The sequence below is a fragment of the Blennius ocellaris genome, assembly GCF_963422515.1.
Source record: "Blennius ocellaris genome assembly, chromosome: 3".
Taxonomy (NCBI): domain Eukaryota; kingdom Metazoa; phylum Chordata; class Actinopteri; order Blenniiformes; family Blenniidae; genus Blennius; species Blennius ocellaris.
Window position 1 is genome coordinate 17,112,783 of NC_137652.1, and position 10,384 is coordinate 17,123,166.

Sequence of the window (10,384 nt, forward strand, 5' to 3'; positions counted from 1 at the left end):
CTCCCCCATTGCTGTGATTCCGTAAGACGTCTTCAGTGACAGTCTTGTCATTCGCGAGAATCAATTTAGTCAGATTGAACTTTTTCACAAAGCCAATGAGTCCTTTTATCTCCTATTCTGAAACACAAGTGGCTATCTGAAGAAAGTTTACATACGTCAGAATCCAGCTGCTGAACAGTATCAACTTCTCAAGGAATACATTCATCTGTGTATGGTTTGTGTGTGTGTGTGTGTGTGTGTGTGTGTGTGTGTGTGTGTGTGTGTGTGTGTGTGTGTGTGTGTGTGTGTGCTTGAGTAATGATGGCTGCAAGGATGGTGGTGGGTCAATAGTTGGGTCCTGGTTGGGGGGCAGGGGGCGGAGGTTGGGTGGGTGGGTGGGGGCTGTAGGGGTCAATTTACTACCACAGTACTTTGGTCTTAGAAATGATTGGAGGATAGAAGGGGAGCAGTGAGCCAATGGCGGTGGATCGTTATTGTGCAAATTGTCATTCAGTTTGGCAACCTGATGTGTATTGATGTGAAGGAAAAGAGGTCTGTGGATAGTAGTAGGCTCTTTAAAATCATTTCAATACCTCTTTGTGATTTATCAAGTTGGCACGATGGCACCACAGTGGAACCAGAGGAATCCAAAAATATATATAAATAAAACGTTAAAAAAAACAAAAACCTGGGAGGCGGGAGGAAGGGGAAAAAAAAGGTTAAGAAAACACAGTGGAGCTACAGTGTATCGGGAAGAAAGCTTCGAGTTTTAGGTCTTTTCCTAAGTGTTGTTTTTTGATTTTGAACAGTGCAGATATGCTTCCCCTGTGGGAATTGAAGACATTCATTTCAAGATTAGAATTCTTCTTTCTTTTTTTTTTTGTTCGATTTCAAAATCAAAAACGTACCCTTGTAAGTGAGCAGGTAGGTAACTAACTTGGGACTCTGGCTTCTGAAAAGTCGGAAAGATTTCAAAACTGTGTTGTACAAACAAAACAGTCACCTCTGTTGCAAATATAGAACTTCTCTCTCATCTGTACAGCGTTGCCTCTTGGCTAGGATGAGGTGCAGGTGTAGCGAGGGGTGGAGGTGGAGGAGGAGGGGGTGGGTTCACCAAGAGAAAAGGCGGGCTTGTTTTTTTTTGGGGGGGGGTGGGGGGGGGCTCAGCAGAGAGCACATTCCTCTTGGTAGAAAAGGAGAACTCAAATGTCTCGTCCATCGGACTGTTTGTCTCTGTTGGTGTGCACGTCTCAGCTGAGAGGTTTGAAACAGTCAAAAAACACAGTCACACGACAGAGCCATGCCATATTGAAATAATAGAATATTAATGATGAGGATCATAGGAATAATAAGAAGACCAGTAATGATAATAAGAATAATGAATAGTAATAACAACATATCATATTAGTTTTTGTTTTGTTTTTTGTAAAGTTCTGTATATAAAAACAGTCGTGAGGAGAAATTGGTACACAGTAGGGCTCTATTATCTCCCTTGGTTGATTTGGCACATTATACTCACTCTCCGGTGAGAGCTACCTACTCATTCTCAGCACAGTTAAATAGTACCGTTGCCTGGCGACCTATCCGGAATTTACCATTTCAATGTTTCCAATCTTCAAAATACAGGTAAAATTGGCTGAAGTGGCGTATCGCAGGACGCGATACTAAAAAAGAAAGAAAGGAAGAAGAAAAAACACTCCAGCAAAGCAAAATTGCAATCAATCCACTGTTATAATGGTTCTATTACTCTGTTTGATGAGGTTACTCTACCATAGCCAGGTTTCATGAGTGTCAGTCTTGGGGTAGACTGAAAGCATCGCCAGGTTGTTCAGGATGGAGCACCCTGCAATGTTCAAGATTTATATTCTTAATTATGTTCTCTTTTTCTTTTATCTTCAATCAAAACTTAGTACAAATAGCTACATAAGTCTGAGCTATGATTTCCATTACATTACAAAAAGTAACTCAGTCTCTATACGTGATGATTTTTGTTGTTCAATACATTATATTAGTTTGGTCCTCCTCCATTTTTCTCAGATGAAAAGGCTTAGTTTGTGTTAGGTATTAGCCCGTGTGTGTGTGTGTGTGTGTGTGTGTGTGTGTGTGTGTGTGTGTGTGTGTGTGTGTGTGTGTGTGTGTGTGTGTGTGTGTGTGTGTGTGTGTGTGTGTGTGTGTGTGTGTGTGTTGTGTGTGTTCTGTAGATCCTGTAGGTTGTGTGTATTTGTGAGTATTTACAGGTCTTTATTAAGAAGGTCAATGCATCGTGGATGCAGGTGTTGGTATTTTTCCAACTTCAAAATGTTTGAGGTTTCTGAGTGTGGGATCAAGCCTTCTGCTGGGCGGACACGCCTTTCCAGTAGTCCAGAATGTCGTGAAGGTCTTCATCCTTGGCAAACTGAACTTTTCGCCTCAGCGCATGTCCGGCCGCCACATATCCTTCATCCTCCATGGATGCCTGCCGGTGCCTCTTGCGGTGCAGTTTGAACCTCTCCCAGAGCCCCAGGGTTGGGGTGCAGAGGAGCCCTTCCTCTTCCTCGTCTTCCTCGGGGCTGGAGCAGTAGCTGAGGTTGTGGTACTGTGGCGAGAGGGGATAGTGTGGAGAAAGCTGGGAGTAGGCCAGCTCTCGCTGCTTGGCCTGCCTGCTGAGGGTGATGGGGTCCAACATGGAAGGCTTGCGGCCACTCGGGTGGTGGTGAAGCTCCTGCAGGATCTGGGGATGGTGCTGCATCTCCTGGAGGTGCTGCTGGGAGCCGGGATAAGAATGGCGGTGCTCATTGTACTGGCGGATTCTCTGGGCTTCAGCTCTCAGGATGGCAGCTGCTGGGTTGACAGTACGAATGGCTTCTCCTCCCCCGCCTCCCCTTTCTCCTCTTTCTCCCCTGTCTCCTCTCTCCCCTCTCTCTCCTCTCTCCCCTCTGTCTCCTCTCTCCCCTCTCTCTCCTCTGTCTCCTCTCTCTCCCGGTGAGGTTCTCTCAATGTAGCGTGTCTCTGATGAGTGATACCCTCCTTCAGAGCGGAAAGAACGAGGGCTCCGGGCAGATCCAGGGGATGAGGAGGTGCTTGGCCTTTTGGAGGTCGGAGGAGCCTCCATGCTGTGGTGTCGCTGTAATGAATGATGGTAGCTCCTTCCCCTTTCTTCTCTTCCCCCTCTTCCTCCTTTATACACCGGGGAAAGGAACTCCCCTGCTCTTTCTCCTCTCTCTCCCTGCTCAGAAAGAAGCACCAGCTGTGGCTCTGCCGTTGAAACAGCTCCTCCACCTGCAGAGGAGGGAGATTTCATCCCTTGTTGAAAGGAGGTTGACTCAGATTTGAGAGCATCTATGCAGTTGTTGATGATCTGGTTAACTTTATCAACTTCTTTAGCAATGGTAGAGATCTCTGCTACTGAGCCTTGGGGATTTGCTTGTGGAGACATGTCTCTTTCTCTCTCTCGTTCTCGCTCCCTTTCAATGCCGGAGCTTCTGACCTCTATGTAATTAAGTTTGGCCGGTTTGTGTGCCGGCGTTTCAATCACCTCCTGAAGCTTGTATGGATCAATCTCACCACTCTGAGGAAGGTAGGGCATTCTGGACAGGCTGTCCCCAGCGGACAGTTTCTGGGATCCTCCACTTCCTCCCTCTATGTCCCCGTCTCCACCATACTTAAGCTCTATCAGAGTCCTCTGGATCCTGCTCATCTTCCTCTCCTTCTCCTGCATGATCCTCTTCTTCCTAAGGCAGTGGACAACAAAGCCGAGGAAGAGCAGCATGCCAAACAGACAGCCCAGAATGGTCATGATGTAGTGGGTGGCTGATGACTGATTTGCTGTCCTTTCAGCTCCGGCTCGCCGGCCAGTTGAGATGGTCAGACACGTGTGGTTGAAGCGCAGGGAGTTCCGAATAGAGGCCACACAGTATGTGTAGTCAGTGTTTGATTTGAGGCTCTTTAATTCAATGTCTTCGTTTTGATTTTTCAGATTCTGGATATCTGTGAAGAAGCTGTTGTTGTAAAGCATCAGTATGTACATTTTCTTGTATGGATGTGGAATCTGAACGTTTATCACAGCACTGGAGTGTTGCACCTGCTTCAAAACCATGACTGGTTTAGCATCAGGGAAGATGGGGCTCAAGCTGATTTCCTCATCTGGAGGGGTACCAGAAGCACAGTCATCCGATCCGCAGGGAGTGGCAAATTCTGGCAACTGGGTGGTGGAATCAAGCATATAGAAGGACGTCACGCTATCATACATGCATACAAGACTGAGCACGTGCAGAGCATTGCGCTGGGTGGGCATGCGGGGGTTCTGGCTCAGGAGGTTGTAGCCCGAGAAGCCTTGAGGGGAGTCGCACACCATCTTCTCACTGGTCCTGTTGGGGAAAGCGGAGAGCCAGCGCAGGAAAGCCAGTAGCTCGCAGGAGCAGTTGAAGGGGTTGGTGTAAAGTTCACAAGTGGTCAGCTTGGTGAGTCCAGAGAACAAACTGCCGTCCAACACCTGGATCCTAAAGAGGGGTGAGGAGAAATACATCAAACTGAATAGTAATTACTTCTTTAAATACGTACACAAATGTTTCAACAGTTTAGTGTCTGTAGTATTAAATGTGGAGTTAAACTCATGGTCATAAACATTTCTAACAGAACATTTAAACAAGTCCAAATGAACAGTAACAGTTGGCTGTTGCTTTACATTCAGGTCAAAAGATCAATACCAATTATGGCACCCAAAGTAGTAACAAGTTTTTTCACTAAGAAAAATGGAGAAAGTCTTGTTGCAAAATTGCTTCCTTATCTGTTGAAGATGCTGTCATGGGGAGAATTAATGTCTCTGCATGTTCTGCAGAGTATTTCACATTTTATTTCTGCCCTGCATCTGTGCAAATCCACAACATGAGACAGAAACTATTGACCAATGGTTTGAGGTGATTCCACCATGCTTGACATTCAACACTGGAGTTTTAGCCCCAAGAATGGATTTCACCATATAATCGAGCCTCAGTACACATGTGCTCGGAGCTCCTTTTCTTCTCTCCATGTGTTACTGTCACACAACAGTGAACCACAAAATATTCACCTGGAGACAAATGTCATATTGCTGGAAGGGTTTTTTCAATCTTTGCACTTGCAATGACTAAAGTGGATAAGATGTATTTTAATGTAAATCATTTTGGATGTGCATCAGATTTCTTTGTACCCAACAAACAAAGTGCAAAATGGTTAACTTGTAGTTTGTTTAGTTCGTGAAATATAGAAGCTTGAAAAGAACTTTGTGAGCTGAAAGAAAATGAAGCTTCAGATCAGTTATCACTGCATTTTATTATTTTATACTATTATACGTTTAGACATTCAGAAATATCTCCTGGAAAGTCATAGCAACAAGGTGCAGAACTTTGTCCACGTTTTTCACATTTATCTCCTTCTGGATGTATCATTTGTTTTCACAATTGACGCAGCATGCTATTGTCTGCTAGCTTCTTCTGTTTCTAAAAGAAAACAGACTTTTGAGTGCATACAACAGTTGTCAGATTAATGCCATGATTTGATCTTTGATTGTTCAAATGCACGTGTGGAAAAATCTATGAAGGATGCAGGCATAATATTAACAGTAAGAAAAATCACTGTATGAACTAAAACAAAGACGTGCTTCATAGTTTGGGGGTTTTCATTTGTAACCTGGTGATTTTGTGCTGTTTTGTTTACATCATCTAGTGTTTCTGTTCTTTGTCTGTCCAAGAGCCAAACAGAGGAAGCATGCTTGATTAAACACAATGAGGTAGAGGTGAAAAGGAAGTATGCAATGACCAACCTAATTAACACAATCAACTGAGGGGTGAAGACTCGGGGGCTGTCCACACGAGAACTACGGTTCATATAAACGGCGGCATTTTAGAAACCCAAAAATGTTTTTGTTTTTTTAAACTAGAGTCCCAGAGTGGATATATTCCAAAACCCCGGCTCGGCCGTGAAGTGTGGACGGCAAAGATGATCATCTGTGGAAAAATGATGATGTAATCGCCACCGGTCTCCCCCCTGCTACGGTCCACGATCTCATTTAATAACCACAACAATCGCAGACTACAAGCTCCAGTCGAGCTGCAGAAGCTACTGTTGTGAGCAGCAGGACCATAGCAGGGCCATAGACCTACATTACTCTGAGATACATTAGTGTATGAGCAGCAGCCGACTTCTAAGTTTCTATGTGCTCCATGTCTTCTTTTGCATTTTTGGTGTAATTGGTGAGTCACAGTGCCTTTAAAGGCCTGGTATATATATTGCATGCCCCGAAGCCTCTGCATGAGCCGTGGTCACAGTGGCGTGTGGACGGAATGTTTTTTGAGAACGCCGGGGAGAAAAAAGATGGTTTTGGCAAGTGTGGATGTGGCCTTAAGACCAACACACACAAGTAAGATCAACACTTGGCAAGATAATGTTCACCTTTTGTACCATATTGGTTGAGCGCATTGACATCTGCAGATCTACAAATGATCAGTCACAAGGAATCTGTTCACTTTATAAATGTATTTCAAAGCACCCAAGGTTACATTTGTTAATTGGCTAAAACTTTTTTAAAAGCCAGATTCATTAAAGTCGACGTTTTCTCATTTTCTGTGATTTAAAAAGAACTTTAGTGTCTTTGACATGAATGGTTAATCAGTTAATCAGATTGTCATCCATCGAATTGATCCCTTTATGTTTCCAGAAACAGAGATCCGGGTAAGTACCTGTTCATGGAGAGATCGATGTTCTCTATGTTGGGGCATTCCCAAAAGGCATTGGGTGAAACAGTCTCAATGAGGTTGGCTTGCAGGTACAAATACTGCAGCTTGCCCAGGCCTCGCAACATCCCCTCTGTCAGGTTCCGCAACTTGTTAAAACCCATCTGGAGAACCTGGGGAGACAAAGACAAGTGGGATTAATCTAATCTCCGAAGAGCCAGTCGGCTCCCGACATCACTCACTACAAGCTGGAAACATACAGAACAAACAGACGACGGTTCAGCACAGTTCGTGTTTCACATGGCTATCTGAGCTTCTATGCTACGTCAAATTTGTCCAGATCTTTCCTGCTCACATTTTACGTCCTGGCATAGCTCCAGTGGTTGGCGTAGGAGGGTGAGCATGCCAGCTCATTATGGTATCAACTCACTTTGGTGCTACACTTTGCCTGAATGTTTCTGGAAGCTATAATGAGCGGGTGTTGTCTTTCTCCTCCATCTCTGTGTCCATCTGCCTGTTTAATTCTGTTAAAATTAAGACCCGTTACTTGAGCAAAAGTAGCATGAACACAGTTTTATTGACATACTCTGGATAATTACTATTTGAAGTCTTTCTTTTAAAGCCAAAGTTGATAAAATCGCTCAGTGGACTGTAAATGGATGTTAGAATGGTTCTAATTATGCCAATTGGTGAATTTGTGGGTCATAATCCGGCTTTCATTTAACAGGAGAAGTTATAGTCATTTTGCGAGATCAAAATCAAAAGCACAATGCATTTGCTGCAGATAAAGCTTAGGCTTTTTGGGTTTGTCCTGCTAAAGCCTGGTACCATTCTGCTGTTATTAAGGTCTGATTGTAAAAGTATGAATATTACCATCCGACCCCTGGAGTGCACCAAACAATCACACCGAGTCTGTTTGAATAGCTGTTCTGAATTTTCTTCCAGTTGCACTGTGTTCAACATCTATTAAAGTCTGAAAGAAACTAAACCAAAGAGCTGTAATAGGACTGAACAGTGTACAGGCAGCAGACGCCATGCAACCGATTGTGTAAATTACCACAATGGAGGCATTAATGAGTGTTTTCATTCTCATCTTTTCCAAACTGTTTGGGCATATTCTGCTGGTAAAAAAGACTCCACAAAAAAAGGCATGTCTAAAGTCTAGCCCCAGCTCCTATCACAGCCCAAAGTCAGTTTTCATATGAATCTCTCTATGAAAAATTGGGAACAAAATTTGGGGCTTTTGGCTCAGGCACTTTTGTATTTAGGGCATTTAGGTCAGGACTGCAATCAAAAGTATGATTTATGTTGCCGTCGCCATTCAAAGCATGTTTTTCTGTGGATTTGGGGAAACAAAGGAGCTACCACAGCATAAGTGATTAACATAGTTCTACGAGTATATTTCCTAAACTAAACCAAGTAGTTTGAGTGTCTGTAAGCTGTTAAAGTGTTTTTATTCATCGTGATGAATGACGATTGTAGCAAATATTGTTTGGTATTGGTATTATGTAACAAAACCGGAAATCTAAAAAGGTATGAGACGTGTTTAAAAATAAAAAAAAAAACAGGATCCAAAAAAAACATTTTACACAGGCAATTTCTCATGGGTTGCTAATCTTCAGAAAACAGTTGAAAAATCTGCCAATTTCTAAAAATTTAAGATTTCCATTCATCAGGCCTATTTTCCCTTTTTAAACCCCCTTTTTAATCGCTTAAGTTTTAATGTGTTTCTGCACTGTGAGTTGCCGTGTGGCTAAATGGTGCCATATAAATAAACTTGCCTTGCTTTCAGGCAGTACTGCATCAAGTTCATGCATGATTATGTTCTGGAAACCAATGCACAGGCACATTAGTACTTTTGAAATCTTTATAAGCACAGATCCCTCTGCAATCCACAAAAACAAGTTAAACCCGCACCAAGCAAGGGAAAAGCTGCATTTTTCAACATCTGATAACTTGTCCTTGTTCCACAGCCCACAAAGTATGGCTTTTATAAGATGCAAACTTCATTGCATCGTGTTATTCCTTACTATTCACAGATCGTCTCAACTTGTTTGGAATTGGAGTTGTAGATAGGGATCTAATAAGCCCACTGGGAGATGGAGGCAATCCTGTCAATGGCTATTCAAATTGACTGGCCCAATGCTATTGAGTATTTGCGATGTTATCACTCACCTGCAGATTGAATTGTGCGGAGAACGCTCCATCTTCCACATAGCTGATATCGTTCTTGGTGAGGTTGAGATAGGTGAGGTTGCCGAAGCGACTGAGTGAAGAATAATGGACCGACCGTATCTTGTTCTCATTCAGCCTCAGATCCACGATGGTGCTGTGGAGAGATGTGTGAGGCTTGTAGATATTTGGCAGTGGAAAATATAAGGATGTGGGAAATGCAAGTTCTCATACCTATTAATGTGTGCGGGGATGGCCTCATAGGGAGGCTGGTTCATGCTGCAGATAGCCAGCCAGACGAAGCCTTTCTCTCCTTCAATGAGCCAGCAGTCAGCTGCTACCGCTGGCAGGCGCATTACCGACAGCAGGGCAAGCCAACAGAGGAAAGAGCTGGCCGTGGACAACACCAGCGACGAGGAACCTCCAGTTATGTTGTGTCTCTGCCGTCCCTGTCCTGCACTCTTGGCCATTTGGGATGCCATTGTGATATCCATTGGAGAAATCCAGCCTGAGGTGGTCACCATTTAATACTCAGTCATGTGGGCTTCAGCCATTGGAACGGGGAGAGAAGAGGTTTTATATGGTAATACTATGGAGTACAAAGAGTGTTTTTTTTCTTCAAGTTTTTGTTTTTCTGATAGTCATAACATTGTAAAAAGTCATTTTTTTTCTTCCTGGGAGCATAAATTTAAATATGAAGTGTGTTCAAATGGGAAATTTAAATTCCATCAAAGTACAAATGAATGCAATAATAGGACGTATCACTTCATTGGCAGTATATGTGTCTAGGTAAGCGATATCAGTAGTTTAATTATGGGGTCATATTTGATTTGTTGTGTATGAATTGGCAACTGGAAGTTGTCCGGGTTCCAGATTGGCTGCTATTCATGTCTTCTGGGGCCATCTGCGTCTCTGATTGGACAGGCACCTCTTTTCTTTCTTCCTCATCGCTCGTTGCTCTGTACTTGGTGTGAGAACTTGTCCCTGGAGGAAAACGGGGAGAGAGAGAGAGGGAGGGATGGGCTGTTAGAGAGTGTTCACTAATGAAACACTGCTTTATTTGTGAGATGCAACAAACACAAGCCTGTTACCGACAGGCTAAGCTAGGGGTACTTTTTTCTTCTTATATAACAATCTCAAACACACACACACACACACACACACACACACACACACACACACACACACACACACACACACACACACATTTTTTTTTAATAGTCAAAGGATATTCCTTGACAAGTCCAATTAGTTCACACACTGGTGCAGATGCACAACAAGCACCTGCAGACACGCACGCACACACACGCTCCGTCAGCCTCGGGGCCTTGATAGGCCTGGGCTAAGAATGGCCGTGGCTCCGATACTGTATCTAATTAATTAATCTGCTCCAAATAAAAAAACTTCCTGGGAAAAAAACAACCCATAAATGAATAACTGGAACAGCTGATGTTTGATGGCACAAGGGAAACAATAGAGAGGTATGAAAGTGACAGAAGCATGCAAATAGAACAAAAATGAGAGCGGGTACAAGAAAACAGTGA

At 43.5% G+C, this 10,384-nt stretch overlaps 1 protein-coding gene across 1 annotated transcript; it reads right to left on the bottom strand.

Annotated features, from left to right (window-relative positions):
• Positions 1-2,211: 2,211 nt before the first annotated feature.
• LOC308149353 (protein ELFN1-like) lies at positions 2,212-9,524 on the bottom strand. Its single transcript, XM_080521060.1, has 4 exons — positions 9,075-9,524; positions 8,844-8,997; positions 6,675-6,841; positions 2,212-4,457 (listed from the first exon to the last, which is right to left on the bottom strand). The coding sequence occupies exons 1-4, from the start codon at positions 9,362-9,364 to the stop codon at positions 2,303-2,305; spliced, it is 2,766 nt and encodes a 921-aa protein (XP_080377186.1). The 5' UTR covers positions 9,365-9,524; the 3' UTR covers positions 2,212-2,302.
• Positions 9,525-10,384: the final 860 nt, after the last annotated feature.